The sequence below is a fragment of the Balaenoptera ricei genome, chromosome 7 (assembly GCF_028023285.1).
Source record: "Balaenoptera ricei isolate mBalRic1 chromosome 7, mBalRic1.hap2, whole genome shotgun sequence".
NCBI lineage: Eukaryota > Metazoa > Chordata > Mammalia > Artiodactyla > Balaenopteridae > Balaenoptera > Balaenoptera ricei.
The window spans coordinates 48,908,305-48,928,087 of record NC_082645.1 but is presented as its reverse complement, the minus strand read 5'-3'; the positions used below and the strand labels follow the sequence as shown (position 1 = coordinate 48,928,087).

Sequence of the window (19,783 nt, the reverse complement as noted above, 5' to 3'; positions counted from 1 at the left end):
TATCATATCTATAATACTGTCTCAGTAATAGAATATTATACTTGGTCAACAGCATCTATATTTACTTACATGCCATATAATATACAGATAGTGCTTGTCTCTTGATTATGCAAGCTCTTTTCTAAAGTGCTTAAAGCAAACTTTTAGTGCCCAAGTGGAAAATTTAATGATACTAATATTCTATTTATTTACCTAGCATAAATTCTTCTAAATAAAAATGAAAGTATACATTCTAGTTTTAGTCAATTGGATGTTTAAAATTTCCTAAGCATAGAATGGGTACAGTGGTTAGTCAACACATTTAATAAGCTCCTGGTGAGCAATTTTTAAAATCCTAAGTGAGCTTTATTTTCTTGCTAATCCTAAATGATCTTCTTTTAATCCTAAATTGTCCTAAGTGATCTTTTATTTTCATTTAAATCCATATGCACTATATCAAATATGTGTAAGTCCATTTTAAGCCTTACTTTCGTTAGCTTTGTTATATAAATTTTTAGAATCATATGGAAATGTGTATGTCTGATCTGATTCAGGAAAAAAGAAGACTCAGAATTAAATGGTTTTCATATGTAACGAAAGATTTGTATGATATCAACAATTGTCTATAGTTCTGTGTTTCCGCCCACTATTAGTAGAAAAAGTCTTTGGTTAGTTATTTCAGCAAGCACAGAGTGGAGGAAATTTTTTTTTTTTTTTTTTTGAAATTCACGTTCTTTTTATTTATTTATTTATTTATTTATGACTGTGTTGGGTCTTCGTTTCTGTGCGAGGGCTTTCTCTAGTTGTGGCAAGTGGGGACCACTCTTCATCGCGGTGCGCGGGCCTCTCACTATCACGGCCTCTCTTGTTGCGGAGCACAGGCTCCAGACGCGCAGGCTCAGCAATTGTGGCTCACGGGCCCAGTTGCTCCGTGGCATGTGGGATCTTCCCAGACCAGGGCTCGAACCCGTGTCCCCTGCATTGGCAGGCAGATTCTCAACCACTGCGCCACCAGGGAAGCCCAAGGAAACATTTTTGAACAAGGACAAATTTAGATAAATAGAAATATTTACAAGCCACATTTTTGTCAATCAGAATTGAAAGTACTATTATTGAATCCCCTTCATGGACAAAAATGTTTTTAATTTAGGTTACTTATTTATTTAACTTTTAAAATGTCCATAACAACTGATAATACAATTTAGTCATTAAAATGTTAATATGTGAGCATATCTGAGAAATAGCAAGAGAGCTCTCTAATTTTAACACTGAAATTCAATGTTTCGCTATATACGGGAAACCTAAAGACTGATAGTTGCAGTATTACTGGGTTCTTGATAGGGTCATGGGTTCTGGTCAGTCATTAGCCAAAGATGGTACTCTCTCCAACCATACAGCACACAGATGCACACTGTTAACTTCTGAGCTCCCAAAAAAGTGTGAATTATAAATCAGTCTACATCAGTAGAAGAAACTATTGCACGTGCCCTACTAAGTATGTCCATGTTAAAGTACTTTTGAGATGTTTATTTCTTATGTTATCTGATTTTTGGTCCAGTTGTATAACCTGTGTTTTATCAATACGTAAGTTAAAATTAGTATTCTCTTTTGCAGAGATCTAAGTTCATGTTGAGTTCAACCAAAATTTATTAGTGGTTACTTGTGTTCAGGATTCTATGCTTAGTACCATGAGGTTATAGAAATGCCCCCAGGGAATTTACAATCCAGAGGGGAAAGCCACTGGTATAATGCAAGAGAAAAATAGCAACTTACTTTACTTCAGGAGATACAAAATCATGGCTTTTTGAATTACTTTTTCTCTCTTTTCTTTTCAGCCTTTGCCAGAGTTGCCTCGTATTCCAGGACTTGTTCTCTCTGGAAGTACATTTTCAGACTGTCTCATGGTGGTGCAGTTCTTACGAAACTTTGGTAAAGTTTTGGGCTTCGATGTGAATATTGATGTTCCAAACCTGAGTGTTCTTCAAGAGGGATTGCTAAATATAGGGGACAGCATGGGTGAAGTACAAGACTTGCTTGTGAGGCTCCTCTCAGCTGCTGTATGTGATCCAGGTCTAATTACAGGATACAAGGTAAAAAAAAACCAAAATATAATATTTTGAATCTGTACTATCAGTGCATTGATACTCTCAGTGCTGGCTTTAGTGTATTAGCAGAAGACTGTATAGACAGATCCAATTTTTTCTACATAACTTCTTACAAAGTTAAAGGTAGATTGGTACAATTGGTGCAAACTTAGAAAAACCTGGTTCATAAAGCCTAAGGAATGTAAATTTCATTACCAAATTACTTTTTTTCCCTCTAGCTTTTGCCAAAAAGCAATCTGATTTAAGGAAATACCTAAGTGATATTCAGCAAAACAGAGAATTCTTAATTCATAAAGCAATTAACTTATGTGTGCCTTCTGAAGTTATACTGTGTTCTCTCTCAAACACTATGAATAACCGAGGCTAATCAAGGCCCCTACAGACCAGCATGTTAAGATACTGTACTGCTAAGTGGATACGCAATAAGTCAAATTTATCTTAATTCCAATTAAGATACACATCTCAGTCAGCTTTGCTCTAGATAATGTAGAGAGAATCTTCCAGATGCACCTGTTACTTTTTTTTCCATCTCCCTATTCATTCAGCATACTAGGCAATAAAATCCATGACACCGTCGAGCAAGAAAACACATTGATAGTACTTTTCAACCTCTCCCCCACTACTACTGGTAGAGCCTGGAAAAGCTTGGGATAGTGTCTGTAGTCAAAGAAGGTATGGTGAGACCATTTTTAGCCACAAGTTTACATACTCTTCTCCCCACCGGACTTTTTAACCAAGGGTTTGAAGAAGAAATAGAAAAATTACAAATACTTGAAAACTTGTCTATCATCTGTTGACTAAATGATGTTGAACGTCATGTTTTATCGCCACTTCATCAAAAATGTGAATAAAGCCCTTGTCAGTAATACCTAAATCATATAATACCAGTATTTAAAAGTCTTATTGTTTATATCTTATGAGTCGTTGTGGTCAATACTGATAAAAATGCCAACGTTTCATAGGCCAAAACAGCTCTTGGAGAACATTTGCTGAATGTTGGTGTGAATCGAGACAATGTTTCCGAGATTTTGCAGATTTTTATGGAAGCACACTGTGGACAAACTGAGCTTACTGAAAGCCTGAAGACCAAAGCTTTTCAGGCTCACACTCCAGCACAGAAAGCCTCAGTTCTGGCTTTCCTGATCAATGAACTGGCGTGCAGCAAGAGTGTGGTGAGGTAAGCATATGCCCAGACATTTCTGGTGATTCTTTTCTGTTTTGAATTTGTCTGGTCACAAAGTAATACAAATTGCTCATAGAAAATTTTGAAGTTACAGACTACCACAAAGAAAAAGATTAAAATTACACTAATCTCACCATTCAGAGATGACTACTGCTAATAATGTTTCAATGTATTTCTTTGCAGTCTATTAGAAAAGAAATTTTGAATCATACTGTGTATAGTCTTTGTAACCCGTTTTGTTTATTTGGTAATTTTGTTATTTATTTGTATACTGAAGTGTAAACGGTTCTTTCTTGCTATGGCTCCAGAATCCAGCACTGTTGCAAAAACCTAGAATTTTTCTTTGATCTTTTGATGATAAATGACTACCTGATTTTCCTTAGTAGCTGCCATTTGTAGAATTATCTACCTACTTTTTATCATGTGCTGATACAATCTTAATATTATTTATTTATTGTGTATTAATTTGCACTTTAAAAAAGAAGTACTTAATCTCATTTCAGAGTCAGAGTAAGTCCTCCACTATAGTATTTGAAGATTTGGTGAACAAATTCCATGTTCATCTTGTTCTTACTATTCATTATTTTACAGATTTTAATTATGTAACTTTTATTCCTTTACCTTTCTAGGAAAATAATCAATCCAAACATTTCAGAGCCATGCATTTCTACCATTGCTGGGCATCTTTAAGTTTTCTATACATCTCTTAGCTACGTATTAATATAATTTTTCATTTGTTTTTGCTACTCATTGGCAATCATCATTTGTACTTACCCCAAAACTGCATCATTTTGCTTACCAAATTAATGTATTGCATAATGGATTAATATATGTCTTCTAATAAACTTTTGCATTGGCAGTGAAATCGACAAGAACATTGATTACATGTCAAATTTGAGGAGAGATAAATGGGTGGTAGAAGGTAAACTCCGCAAGTAAGTCATGTTTTATTAAAACTAATATACTGTTTTCCTTTTTTGCAAGTTTCTGAATAAAACATACAAATTGCAAAGGTAGAATTTAAACTTTATTTTGTCTAAGAATTAGAATAGGTAAAGCTTAATTAAGCTGAGATATGAAACTAATAAAACTCAGTGCCAGAATTTTCAGTAGACAAAAGATATAATGAGATTCACTGAGCTCATATGCTTCAAACTTAGAAGAAAGTCAATTTATCTTTTTTCTTTCAAAGAAGTCAAGCAATCACATATTCTAAGGTTGTTGTTGCTATCAGGTTACTTTTGTCATAAATAGAATCTGTTTGGAACTACTACTTTTTTCCTTAATTGCTTTCTAATTAAAATTTGCTTTTACAGAGAGCCTAACATATCCAAATGTATTCAGCATTAAAACTTAATTAGCTTCCTGCTAAGAAATATAATGCTGAAATTATTCAACTTCTGTGTTAAGAGGATAGTTTCTTTGCAGTAACTTGAATTGAAATTTTTTCAGTCAGATAGTATAGGATCAGGTCTTATCACTTGGCCATTCCTGAGTTAATCTTCTCAGTTTTCTGGTTTTTTAAAAAATGTATTCTAATTCCAAAGAGATAGCCAAAATAATTCTTGAATGTTAATATATTTTGTAATTTCTGGGAACATATTTCTTAAGTTTCCTTCATTCTAATTTTTATTGTCATTCATTTATTGATTACTGTGAGAGAAATACCATAAGGTATTTTTGCTTACAACTCATAGTATGCTCTTCAAAAAGTATAAGAAGAAGCCTTTTCTTCCATATCATCATTTTTTTCATACTTAAAGGCTCAGAATCATTCATGCTAAGAAAACAGGCAAAAGAGACACTTCAGGTGGCATTGATCTTGGAGAAGAACAGCATGCATTGGGCACACCCACTGCAGGACGCAAACGAAGAAGGAAGGGAGGAGATAGTGATTATGATGATGATGACGATGATGATAGTGATGACCAAGCTGATGAAGATGATGAGGATGAAGAAGATAAAGAAGACAAAAAAGGAAAGAAGACTGAGATCTGTGAAGATGAGGTAATCAAATTTAGGTTGATTTTAATACTTAACTAATACTATATAACGTATTGAAAACAACACAGAATTTGAAGTCAAATAGATTTGGGTTTGAATTTCGTTGTGGCGCTTGACTCAGTTTCTTCATCTGAAAGCTGAATATTATAAAATTCACCTCAAAGTTTTTTGTGATGGTTAGGTAAATATTGAGTAGAATGCAATGCCTTCTATACATAGAGGGCATTTACATTGAATAAAAGAAGTTAAAATTTTCTGTTTATATAATGAGAGTTCTCCAGAGAACTATTCAGATTCTTAATTTTAGGTATCCTTTTTCATTCTATTAACATGCTATCTTACATTTCTTTTGTACAATACTTCATGCCTTAAAAGTGTTGTCAGGTTTAACGAAACTGATGTATTTCTCAAAGCCCAGTTTATTAAGTGCCTAGCTCTTTTCTTTTTTTTTTTTTAGCTCTAGGCATTTTTGATCAAAGTCCCCTCTCAATTTACAGTCTCACTGAGGAAGATTTACAGTAAGAAAATGTAATGTGTTAAGTGTTAACTGCTTTGATAGCGGTATTTACAATGTACTAGGCAGGTACGAAGGAAGGACGTTGAACCTTTCTGAGGAATAAATTTTCACAAAGGCTTTCTGGACTCATTAGCTGAGGCTACAAGTTGGGCTAAATGTTAACCTAGAGAAGAATCCAGGAATCCATGGAAGAATCTTCCAAGCAGAGAGAATAACATGAGCGAGGGCGCAGAAGACTTGAAACCACAATGTGCTTTAAGGGACTTACAAGTGCTCTAGTGTTACTAGACGGCTTCACATGCCACAACTGTGAACTCGGATTTTATAGTTTTGTGGTAATAGGAAGCCACTGAAGGATTATAAGTGAGGGAATGACATGGTCAGACTTGATTTGTTCATTGGCTCACTATGGCAGCTCTGTGGAAGATAGAAATAGATTTGAATAGAGCAAGGTCAGAGGTAGGACGATCAGTCAGGAGATATTGCAGTAGCTTAGGTGAATTGTGAGGGGTCTGAAACTGGACTAAAGGAAGGAAAGGATTCAATAAATATTTAGGAGGAAAAATGAGTAGTATTTGAAGATGGACTGTGTAGCTTGATGGAAGGAGAGGTAGGCTTGACTCCAGCTATCTGGCTTGGGGACTGCTTGCTCTGCTGTTGTTGCCATTAACTGAGACAGAGAAATCAGAAGGAGCAGAGGAAATAGATGACAGGGGAGGAGGGGAATATGGAACAGATAACTGAAGACAGGAAATGATGGTAGGTTTATTTTGCACATGTTGAGTTTGAGGTGCCTGTTCAGAAGCTCAGCAGTCAGTTGGGTTTAAGAACCTAAAGTCTGGAGAAGAGTTCAGTCTTGAAAGTGTAGATCTGGAAGTTATTAGCCCATAGACAATAGTTTAAAATAATGAGTTGGATAAGTTTGCACAGGGGGATTGGTTTATTAATTAGAGTAGTGGACTGAGGTTGGAACCCCAGGGAATGTCAATATTTAAGAAGAGCCCACAAGGCTTCTTGTTGAAGAAGGAACAAAGAGGTAGAAAATGGGTCAGGGATTTCCAACACCAAGACCACCTCCAGAGTCAGAGTGATTCTTCACTAGGATGACTCACAGAACTCAGCATCTAGTCATGCCATGGCTATGAGTTATTACAGCAAAAGGAAACAAAGCAAAACCAGCAAAGAGAAAAAGCATATGGGCCAAAGTCCAGAGGAAACCAGGCCCAGCTTTCAAGAGTCTTTGCCCAGTGGAGTCACACAGGATGGGCCTAATTCTCCCAGCAGTGAATTGCGACAATCTGTGAAATGCTGTGTTCTAAGGAAGCTCATTAGAAACGCTGTGCCCAGAGTTTTTTATTCAGGGCTGGCCACATAGGCACCCTCTGCATAGCGTGTGCCAAAATTCCAGATTCCCAAAAGAAAAGTAGGTGTTCAGTATAAGCCACATTGTTAGCACAGTTTAGGTCCAGTGAGCTATTCTTATCAGTTAGGGTGGGGGAACCCCCCAAAATTCAAGTTCCCAGACACTAGCCAAGGGCCAACTTTGTAAGCCGACCTTTGAAGGGCCTACAGTGTTAACTCTCTTCTACACAGGTAATAATAATAAAAATCAAGAAACTTGAACATTTTAAAAAGGAGGGAGTGATAAACAGTGTTAAGGGAGCGGGAGCCTAGTGTGATGAGGACTGAAAGTGTTCGTTGTATTTGGCAACACAGAGGTCATTGGTAACCAACGCCAGCACCGTTTCATTGGAAGGGTGAGAGCACAAGCCAGGCTATGATTGATTGAAAACAATAGAAAGTGAGAAAGTAAACTTAACTGTTTCAAGCATTATGCCTCAAAAGGAAGGGTAGTTCCTCGAGGCGGACAAAGACCAAGGATTTTTCAGATGCGGAAGGTTTGAGATGATTTTTGGTTGAAGGGAAAGAGCCAATTAAATAAGAGAGGGGCACTGAAGATTAAAGAGATGAAGAGAATAATTAATGGTATACGGTCTCTAAAAATATTGGAGGGGATTCAATTAAGGTAAAGAGGGGGGCTAGCTTTGAAGAGCAGGCTAAAGGGAAGAAGACAAGGTCACAGAGGTAAGGGTGTGTGTGTGTGTGTGTGTGTGTGTGTGTTTAAGGGAAGCTACCATAAGCCATGGAAATGGACATATATAAAAGGGAGATAAAGGTTGATGTTTACCTTTTACCAGAAAAGAATGCTAGAAATATTGATAGGGTTGCAGAATGGCATTCAAAAAACAATATACAGCCAACTATTCCTTCTGCCCTTGATGCCAGGAGTATTTAGCCAAGGAAGTCTAGATAGAACTCTTTTCCTTTCTTGTATCAACTCAGTACTGCTGGAGAAATAAAGAAAGAAGACTTAGAGAGATGAATTATTGATGGAATGTGTGAAAATAATATCTAATCAAGACCAATGACAAATTACTGAATCAAATTTTTTACTAAATCTGGATAATAATATAATTTATAAGATCATGTGCTATACAATTCTCATAAGTAAAAATAGCATAAATACAAAATGTTTTCAAAAAATCCACCCCCCATGTTATATTTTAAACCAGAATGATAAAAATCGTTAGAGTGGGCTTTACTTCTTTTAAGAGTACCAGGCTGAAAAGGAGACTACATTGAGATTCCTTGCAGAAATTACTTCATAATGTTGTATTTCTGAAACCACTTGATCAAATACTTTCATGCTGTGACAAATAATGTGAAGGGTATATAATTTGGGTATCAGAATTGTAATTACCCAAAGATACTATTTATAACCAATCTGCTTCATTTGGCAAGTAGAGCTGTTTCCATAGCAGGAATTAAACTTTTCTGACCAATACTGATCACCTTTTTATAGAATTAGCATCCCCTTTCAGCACTTAATATTATAAATTGTTTTAAGATGTTAACTCTCATAAATTTGACAGCCTGTGTTGGGACTTCAGTATCTTCTACTGGGTGGTCATCCCACTAAATTGGAATTTATTTACAGAAATTATGTGTTTCACCTGGCCTTTTTCACATGGAGAATTAACAAACTATGCATTTTTTTTTCTTTAAGGGAGATAAAGACTGTTAAAAATCAGTACTAATGATTTAAACATCATTTTTAGTATTTTAAGACCGGATGTGTCATTTAAAGTAGTCATTTTTATTTTTTATGAATGTTGAATTACAGAGTTAATTAGAGTGATCAAAATCCTGGCAAATGTGTATCTTGTTATTAATGTGAGAAAACAGTTGAAAAACATTTGAAAATAATGAATATTTTAGGACGTAAGAAACCATTCCCTTTAAATTATTTGAGAGTTTTTCTTTCTCATGAAGAAGGGGTAACCACTTATCAATTTCCTAATAAAATTAAAGGTTAACTATTTAATGAACCTTATTGATAAGATTATCCTCTGAAAATAGGTCTAGCCTCTTGATTAAAGTATAGGTAGAGTGTCAGTAGCTATACTCCTTAAAGGACTAATTGCAGGAGCCTTTCCATTGAGACCCGTGTGATCCCTTTCAATTAGAAGATACTGCCCTGAGACTAAGTCACAGCCCTCTGTCTCAAGGGTGATTCCCTCTTTTCTTCACTCTTCATTCCTTCAACACATGGACTCTTTCCCTAATACTTAGGTTTGTGTTGAAATCTATGTGAGCTTTAACCTCACAAGTTGCTGTGGAGGAGGTTAGGTGGACAATTAAACTTTGATATGTAGTGACACATACAACAGCCTTCTCTTCTGCTTGGGAAACCATGCGGAACCATGGCGGGGATAGAGTCTGCGTTCTTAGCTTTGTCGTTATTGCCTTTCTCTCTGGCCTTTCAAATTCCTTCATATCTCTTAAATTATAAGGACTGTTAACCAAAGCTCCTTTAAATAAAACTTTAGTAGATATTTTACTTCTTTTTCATCATAAGAAAAATCTTAGAACTGGTAGTTAGCTAATTTGGCTGATACATAGCTACTTTGATGTCTTATTTCAAATATTTGTTGATTGAGTTGATTTTTATGTAAGCAAATTATCAAACATCCTGCTGGTCAAACAATCACTATACAATCATATAGCTATTAAATATCTATTTAATTGAAGAGTCAAGGTTTAAGGGTCATTGAGCCTGTTCTCTTTTAAATAGAAATGATGTATATATGGAATCTTAAAAAACAAAAAATGGTTCTGAAGAACCAAGGGGCAGGACAGGAAAAAAGATGCAGACGTAGAGAATGGACTTGAGGACACGGGGAGGGGGAAGGGTAAGCTGGGACGAAGTGAGAGAGTGGCATGGACATATATACACTACCAAATGTAAAATAGGTAGCTAGTGGGAAGCAGCCACATAGCACAGGGAGATCAGCTCGGTGCTTTGTGACCACCTAGAGTGGTGGGATGGGGAGGGTGGGAGGGAGACACAGAGGGAGGAGATATGGGGATATATGTATATGTATAGCTGATTCACTTTGTTATATAGCAGAAACTAACACAACATTGTAAAGCAATTATACTCCAATAAAGATGTTTAAATAAATAAATAAATAAATAAATAAATAAATAAATAAATAAATAGAAATGATGTTATTATTACCACAAATAATATGCCTAAATGCCTTTGTAAATTGGTCCCCTAAATTTGGGTAAATTGTAGATAGAGAATGGTAAGACTATTGAAGTTTTCCTTTCACTTCCTTCTGTTGGCGAGATAACTATACTGGTTTAGAAATATCTGTTCGTGAGAGTGGTTGGTGGCAGTGTGGCTTTTTAAAAAGCTTATAGAAAGTGAACATCAAAAACAATTGCTTATGTTTTTTCACCTGAGATGTACCTACATTTTCTAATTAAAGGACAACTTTCAGAAAGAGGGAAAGTAACCTTATTTATATATTATGTACCAGGAACTCTGCTAGTTGCTTTCAGATCTGTTCTTATTTAGTCCTCACAAAAATCCCATGTTACAGATGATGTTATCACAAGATAATGTTATCACCAATTTACAGATTAGGAAACAGTTTTAGAGGAGTTAAATAATTTGCCTATATGAAATCGTGCAGCTGAGGTCCAAAGAAGCACATATACTTTACATTATGTCATGCTTTCCCTCTAAAACATGTACTTTGGGTGTAGCTTTCCTATATTCATTTTCTAGAATGAAAAATTTTATATAATCACAAGATTTCTATTTATGAAATCAGTACTCTATATAGTAGGGATTATTTTTCTTCTAAAAGCTCAATGTGTTCAAAATATAACTTACCCTTTTTTGCTCTAAAATGACTCTTTCAGTTAATGATACCAATATTTTTGCAGTCTCCCAGATTTAAACCCTTAATATCATAATCTACTCCTTCCTTCATCTCCCTCACCCATTTCTGCCTCGTATCCGTGAGCTGCCAGGACTTAACAGTTCTAACTATGTACTATCTCTTGTATCCATTTCCTTTTCTCCTTTTCTATTTCTTTTATCCTAGTATGACCCACATCCTCTTTTCCTCTTGAATCATTGCAACAATTCGCTAACTAGATTTGCCAACTGTAGTCCTTTCCCTGCTCCAGGCCATCTTACAACTATTACGATACTAATCTTTGTAAAGCATACTTCTGATATTTAATCTTCCTCAAAGGATCATATTATTGTCCATTGCCAAGCACTTACAGCTCTAGATAATTTAGCCCTAAACTCATCTGTGCCTCATCTCCCCACCTTACCTCTTCAGGTCAAACTCTTTCTGAAATGCCCTGTCCTCTTTTCTCTGATCAATCAACTCCTAACAATTCTTCAGTAGCTAATTAAAACATAACTTCTTCCATATAGCCTCTCTTGGTATAGGTTCCCACTAGAAGTAATCTCACCCTTCCCTGAGCTCCATGACTCTTAATCTCTACCTCTCTTGAGGTCCTTATAGCTTTCTGCTGTTTGGCAGTTTTTAATTATTAGTGTAATGTTTTATGTGTCTCCCTACCAGATTAACGCTTCATCGAGAGCAAGAACTGAGTCTTATTCATTTCCATGGTGCCTATCCTAATACTTTGTATATAGGAGGCTTTCATTAAATATTTGCTGATTGACTGAATAAATAAATCTTAAAAACAGGTAAATGATACTGTATTTTGTTATGTATAGGATGAAGGTGACCAAGCAGCAAGTGTTGAAGAGCTAGAAAAACAGATTGAAAAACTGAGTAAAGTAAGCACTTTTCAGATTACAGTTTATATCTTTTTTTTTTTTTTTCTTTTGCAGCATTTCAAAAATCCACCTGGTATGGGATTAGTTTTTCTGGTTGCTAAATAAAAACAAGCTTTTTGTAACTAATTAAAATGAGGAGCCTTAGAAACATTCTCATAATTAAACCTTAAAAGTTTAATGACAAGGTTAAAAACCTGCCTCTTAAGACATGGTACTAAATTTCACCAGGGCCTCTATTCTTCAGCTCTTCTTTTAAGTATAAAATACCAATAAATGCATGGTTTTATTTCTTGGAATTAATTACTTTAAAAATTCAGTCGAATTTTATGATAATAGTTTCGGCAGCTCATGTTTTATTTTATATTAGTATATTTGTGGATTTTATTTGCACTGGATTTGTAAACTATAAATGTTTATGAACTTCTCATTAAAAATTGAATTTCAGTAGGATTAGTGAAGTTTTAGATGAATTTTTTGTTTTAAAAAAATGAGTTTTTAAAAGTATTATGAAATTGATATTATGAGATACCTGTATACTATAGCCATGTTAGATTCATCACAAATTTATCCCAAAATTTAGTCATATGTTACCTAGGTTTACAACGTGAGTATAAAAATAGGCAAATAGAGGTCTGGTCAATTACATATATGAGTATTATTTGTTACATATTGTAATCAATAGAATTAAGCCAATTTGCTTTGGCTTAATGAAATACCTGGTCACACTGTTTATTATTAAGTATAAGACATGCTTTACTATACTATACTGGATAAAATAAACTTATCTCTTTAATCCATGGCAACAAAAATATTCCATTTACCCTCAAAGTAATTTCTATCTTTATAAGTATAACTAAAATTGAAGTCAGGCTTGTAATATTTAACTCTTTTGCTATCTTTTCCCAGTAGTGAAATTTATCTGCTCTAAATGCATAATAAGTGTGAAGTTGCTTATGTATTAATTTTTAAAGCACTTAACATCCATAGCTTAATTATATGCATCATTTTTTAACAGCAACAGAGTCAGTACAGAAGGAAGCTCTTTGACGCTTCTCACTCTTTACGTTCGATGATGTTTGGCCAGGATCGTTACAGACGCCGGTACTGGATTCTTCCCCAGTGTGGGGGGATTTTTGTAGAAGGCATGGAGAGTGGTGAAGGTAGGAACTATTAATCTGTTACAAAGTAATATAAGGAACCATATTTTTAAAAACCCTGTTACTCCTTCAATATATTTTGTGCTTCCAGAATCAAATCTGCTTTATGGATAAACATTGTAAAACCTTGATTCCCATTCCTTTTGAACTCATACTGCCCCTTGCTCTGATAAATATTCCTTCTCTCTCCATGATTTTTCTTCTGCCACTCTTTCTGACATCAAACATGAACTATTCTTTTTCTTTAGCAGACAAAGGTCTTCACCTGTATTATCCTTTATAACTACGCCTCCATTTCTCTTCCTTCCCATTTTCAAGTTTTCCAACATGTGGTTTTATTCTTTAACCTTCCCAACAAGCATCCATCCCAACAGTATCCCTGGAGGTAACTTGCTTCAATCTAAGACCCTTATTATAATCCTCATTCATCTTGAAATCTTGTTCATGTTTGAAATTTGTGATCACCTCCTCCTCCATTAAACTTCTTCCTTTCTTCAGTTCTATATTACCACACAATTCTACAGTCTACCTTTGGACTTTTTTTTCGCTGGCTCCATTCCTGTTACATTAACTAGCACGTAACATAATGCATATACGTGCTCAATAAACCATCTGAATTGAACTTTTTAGAACTCTGTACCTGGACATTTCCAAATATTTAAATTCTGATGGGGCCAAAAGTGTTATGTCAGTGCTTACAGGTTTTATGTCAGTGCTTACAGCTATACAGGGTATAGCTATTTCCTCATGGTGGTACATAGAGGCAAAAACTTCTTGCAAAACATTTTTTTTTGGAATACCCACTATATGCCAGGCATTTCTAGGTACTGCAGAAAGTTGAAAGATATAAAAAACATAGTCCATGCCATGTAGAAATTTAACAGTCTGTTGGAGACAGGGGATTGATTAATCACATAGACATCTAGAACAGAAATCATATAAAGTAGTTGTTTTTAAATTGATGTAGATGTTGATTTAATAGGGTAGTGTGGTGGGTTCTTTTTTTAACTGTTTGCTTAAAATATTTAAAAATAAAAGTATTTTTAAGCATGGAAAATATATTAATTAATTAAAATAATAAATTAAAAATAAATAAGTGGGACTAATCATATTAAAAAGCTTCTATACAGCAAAGGAAACCTTCAACAAAATGAAAAGGCAACCTATTGAATGGGGACAAACATTTGCAAATTATATATCTGATAAGGGACTAATATCCAAAATATATAAAGAACTTATACAACTCAATAGCAAAAAAAAAAAAAAAAAAATCTGATTTAAAAATGGACAAAAGATCTGAAAAGACATTTTCCCAAAGAAGACATTTTCCCATACACAGATGGTACATGAAAAGATACTCAACATCATTAATCGTTAGGGAAATGCAAATCAAAATTGCAGTGAGATATCACCTCTCACATGTCAGAATGGCTGTTATCAAAAAGACGAGAAATAACAAGTGCTGGTGAGGGAGGATGTAGAGAAAAGGGAACCCCTGTGCACTGTTGGTGGGAATATAAATTGGTGCAGCCACAATGGAAAATAATATGGAGGTTCCTCAAAAAATTAAAACTAGAACTACCATATGATCCCTAGAAATCTAATTTAAAATGACAAAGCTGTGAGTCACTTGAGGGTGCAGAGCCTTGGTAAAGCTAAAAAGCAAATAAAGAAATGTCCCGGTGAGTGGCTTTGCCTTAGCTGTATTAAGAATCACCTGAGAAGCTTAAAAAAAAAAAAAAAAGTGAGCCCTACCCCAGAACAATTAAATATCTTTCAATTTGATTAAGGGTCACGTCATTCTTAGTCACCTGGGCATGTAAACTTGAAGTTATCTAGGACATAAACTTCTCCTTCAAAATATCTGAAGTCAGTCTCTTTGCAACACTAGTGAAATCCAGTCTTTTTCAATATATATCTGAATTATTACCGCTGTCCTCAGCTTCTCTCTGTGCAATCCCCTCCTTCCATTGCATTCTGGCATTGTATCATGTCCCTACTCCAAAACCTCAAATGACTCCCTATTGCCTATAAGATGTTGAAATAAATCTGTATGTAACCTGGCATTCAAGGCCTTCTATAAATCTGACCTCAAAAGATCTTTACATGGTTCTCCAGTATGAATGTACATAGACCAGTCTATTTACTGTTGCTCAACACGTGTATTCCTCCCCCTGGAACTTCACTGTGCTTTGCCAAACTCTGTTCAATGTAATGCTAATTTGCCTTTTCTTCAGACATCTGAATTTTGCCCATCTTTCTTGATCCAGCTCAAATCCTAGCCCTTTTGAAACTCTTCTCTAGCTTATTTAAGTGGAACCAATTTTTACTATCTGTGAGTTCCTAGAAAACCAAATAATTATACCATTATCTTGGCACATTGATACACATACTATTTATTTATTTTACTTAAATTTTATAATCCTTGTATGTACAACTTTTTATTTTCCATAGTGTTAATAAGCATAGTACCTTATATGCCTAGGCACACTAAAAATGCTTTAATTAAGAAAGTAAGTAAATAATTAATTAAACGTCTATAAGGTTTATAAGAATAGCTTATAGGAGACTTTCTTTTTTTAAATGTTAAGCCTCTCCAGTTAGATAGCATTAATTGAATTTGTAGTTGTTAGAACTCAGTTTCCATTCAGGCCCTACCACTTAACCTCCCTAGACTCTGATTTTCCTCTCTACAATAGAATTTTAATAGGCTCTGTATAAATTCTTTGGTTGTTATAAGGATCATGTCACATAATGAATCTAAAAGAGCTACAAGATGATATTTAACTATTAATTGTACCTTATACTATTATTTGGGTTCATTGCACAGTACATGGGAAAGGTAGGAATAATTTTTTACTTGAAGATTATTTTCTCATAAAATTTTTATTAATTCAGTGATTTGCATCTGCTGTATTATTCTAAGTGCTATGGAATTCATAAAATAAATAACAGATGTAGATTCCTTTTCTTTAATCGTGTTTACTATGCACCTATACTGTGCCTTGTACTGAGTACTGTGGAAATACAAAAGAATCAATTAACCTATCTCTTTCCACAAAGAGATCACAGTCTAATTGGAAAAATATAGCATATATGAAGACAAAGAACAAAACATGTAAATATGTAATATTGTAGGCAAGTACTATATCTGAGAGGCAAGGCTGATAAGGATGAATAAGTACCAGCTGTTAGAAACTACCATGAAATAAGTGGTTAATGAAAGTTAATACAGTGTTACCAATATGCTTTTTTTTTTTTTTGTCTGTGTTGGGTCCTCGTTGCTGCGCATGGACTTTCTCTAGTTGCGGCGAGCAGAGGGCTAGTCTTCGTTGTGGTGCACAGGCTTCTCATTGGGTGGCTTCTCTTGTTGCGGAGCACGGGCTCTAGGCGCATGGGTTTCAGTAGTTGCAGCACGCTGGCTTAGTAGTTGTGGCACACGGGCTCTAGAGCGCAGGCTCAGTAGTTGTGGCGCATGGGCTTAGTTGCTCCGTGGCGTGTGGGATCTTCCCGGATCAGGGCTCAAACCCGTGTCCCCTGCATTGGCCAGCGGATTCTTAACCACTGCGCCACCAGGGAACCCAACAATATGCATTTTTATATTCTGCTCATTTATCACTTTTTAAAAGTTCTATAAAAGCACAGTCTTTACTTAATAAAGTTAGATTTAATACTCATCTATTTAAAAGTTTAAATACACAAGTTTTTTAAAAATCCCTATAATATCATTATGATCAATAATATTACATAGAGATGATAATCAGATCTTGGATTACCTGTATGAGTATAAGGCCTGTGGAAAAATCTCCCACTTCTAGAGTGAGTGTATAACAAATTTTAGAACTGTTTGGAGCGAAGAGAGAATCAAAATTGACCCTCCTGTGGGTATAGCTAGCGAGTGTCATCTGGAAAGCAGGAGAGTATCTACATTTGTATCCATCCATTCATCTGTAATATGAACAACAGGAACCTCCCAACCACCTACTGAAATCATGACAGGTACCAAAAAAGGAGAGGAATATTGAGGTATAAAAACTCAGGATCCTGGCATACCAAATAGAGTCTTCATTCTGCTCTTCAACTCCAGGAACTTCACGAAAGTAGGAGGACCTTTATGAGGTATAAGCAATATTCAAAGTAAAAACAGTCCAAGGCAGCCAGACCAGACAAGTCTTACAGAGGTCATTGTTGAAGGGGTTAGTGCAGGTATCTTTTATTTTTTTATTTTTTTTAAACACAACATGATTATATTTTAATACACAACCAAAATACAAAACACCATAGTAAATTGATGGCAATAAAATATAATATTGATATTTCATCTGCATTGCATGACAGATGGTTAACATCCTTAGTCATAAATGAGTTCTTAGAAACCAGTAACAAAGACATTAATAAACCAAGGGAAATTAAAACAAAAACAAACCAGAAGAAAATGAAATAACACAAGTGACTAGTAAGGATTAAGCATATATGAAGATGACTGAGCTGAACAATAACAGAAGAAAAGCAATTTCTTTGAAATATCATATTACCAAAGATTAAAAATTTAACATTTGTACAGTTTTAGGAAACATACCCACATAAACAGTGGGGGACAAGATTGATGAGGTCCCATCTATATAGTAGGGGAAAACCTAGTTTGGACTCAAAACTATAAAATTTTGGATATCATTAGTTCTAGCAGTTCCAATTCATTGGAATTATTTCAAGAAATTAGTTGGATAAATTTACAATTTATATATAAACCATGATTACTGCATAGAAAATGTGTAGCTAGTATATAGACCCCCCCAAAAAATGACTTGCATATTAATTTATCAGTACACCCAAAAGAATGTGTACAAAATTTCATTAATAGTAGATAACATAGATGGAAGTGGCAGAATTAGAGGAGGAAAAAAGGCATTTAAGAAGTAAAATATTGGGCTTCACTGGTGGCACAGTGGTTGAGAATCCACCTGCCAATGCAGGGGACATGGGTTCCAGCCATGGTCCGGGAAGATCCCACATGCCGCGGAGCAACTAAGCCCGTGTGCCACAACTACCGAGCCTGTGCTCTAGAGCCCGCAAGCCACAACTACTGAGCCCGCATGCCGCAACTACTGAAGCCCACTCTCCTAGAGCCTGTGCTCCGCAACAAGGGAAGCCACCACAGTGAGAAGCCTGCGCACCAAAATGAAGAGTAAGCCCCGCTCGCCACAGCTAGAGAAAGCCCGTGCACAGCAACAAAGACCCAATGTGGCCAAAAATAAATAAATAAATTTAAAAAAAGAAAAAGAAGTAAAATATTATACTTCACAAATTTCCACATCCTTTGAAATTTTGAAAAAGATGATTTTTTGTTAATCAATTTTAAATTTCCCTGTGATAAGTGAAAATTTTAAATATATGCACTTAATACTTATGGGAGCATTGAAACGAAGCCTCAAAATCACACCATTCTGAGCTTCTCTGTGTAATCATGCCGCCATCATTCAAGCTTCTGAGATTTAGTCCAATGGCAACAATGAAAACAGTCAACATGCCTGGTTACAACTGGAGCTATCTTTTAGAATGCTGTTTCTGCATTCTCTACTGCCTGTGGGTAAGAGGGAGCATGAATCAGCCACCCAATACCATATTAGTAAGCCCATTGTTAAATGGCAGCAGCTGTGAAAAAAATCGCAATTGTTTGATTGTGTAATTCTGGGAAACTCCAATATATCACAAATATGTTTCAGTCTTAATAGTATATATGTTGTCTGCACACACAAGGGACACAGTAACTCCATATCCAGAAAAGGTGTATGTTATTCAGTGGCTAGAGGAAATCAGATATCCAAAAGCTAACAAATGTCATGAGAGTCTCTTTGTCAGAGACTTTAGTCACAGATACTTGTAGTGCTACTGTCAAATAGAGTTGACTAAACAGGGTTGTTAAATTATGAAATGAGGTTGCTCAGTACCCCTACCTGAATCTCTACTTGTTTAAGAAATGCAATCTCGGGCTTCCCTGGTGGCACAGTGGTTGAGAATCCGCCTGCCAATGCAGGGGACACGGGTTCGAGCCCTGGTCTGGGAAGATCCCACGTGCCGCGGAGCAACTAAGCCCGTGCGCCACAGCTACTGAGGCTGCACTCTAGAGCCCGCATGCCACAACTACTGAAGCCCGCGTGCCTAGAGCCCATGCTCCGCAATAAGGGAAGCCACTGCAATGAGAAGCCTGCTTACCACAGCAAAGAGTAGCCCCCGCTCACCGCAACTAGACAAAGCCCACGTGCAGCAACGAAGACCCAACACAGCCAAAGATAAATAAATAAATTTATTCTTAAAAAAGTAGAAGAAATGCAACCTTTCTCCTCCAGGTATGCAACACTGTTGCACAACCTGGCCTTGTAAGTATAGCTGGGTTTTGGCAACATACCTGACCAACAGGTATAGAAGTTACCAGTAGAGATCACAAAAAATAAGTCCAACTGATATGTGGGCATACTTGTGCAGGACTTAAATACCCCAGTCTGTCCATGCCAGGTATGCAACCTGAGGAAGGAATGAGTTCATGCAAAAGCTTTTGTAGTGATTGTGATTCTGGTCTTCCAGCCATAGTGAACATAGAATCCCAACCCCAGTAGGGAAATGTGTTTGCCACGGCTCTGTTGCATTCTGGAACAATAGATA

General features: G+C 35.7%; 1 protein-coding gene across 17 annotated transcripts in view; it reads left to right on the top strand.

Annotated features, from left to right (window-relative positions):
• The window catches only part of BAZ2B (bromodomain adjacent to zinc finger domain 2B), a 379,971-nt gene that overhangs the window by 327,950 nt on the left and 32,238 nt on the right, over positions 1 to 19,783 (top strand). For all 17 annotated transcript variants that reach the window (XM_059927946.1, XM_059927937.1, XM_059927948.1 and 14 more), the window contains 6 exons: positions 1,815 to 2,069; positions 3,047 to 3,261; positions 4,128 to 4,202; positions 5,031 to 5,274; positions 11,904 to 11,966; positions 12,982 to 13,126. In XM_059927946.1, coding sequence (XP_059783929.1) covers positions 1,815 to 2,069; positions 3,047 to 3,261; positions 4,128 to 4,202; positions 5,031 to 5,274; positions 11,904 to 11,966; positions 12,982 to 13,126 — 997 coding nt within the window. The remainder of the gene's footprint in view (positions 1 to 1,814; positions 2,070 to 3,046; positions 3,262 to 4,127; positions 4,203 to 5,030; positions 5,275 to 11,903; positions 11,967 to 12,981; positions 13,127 to 19,783) is intronic.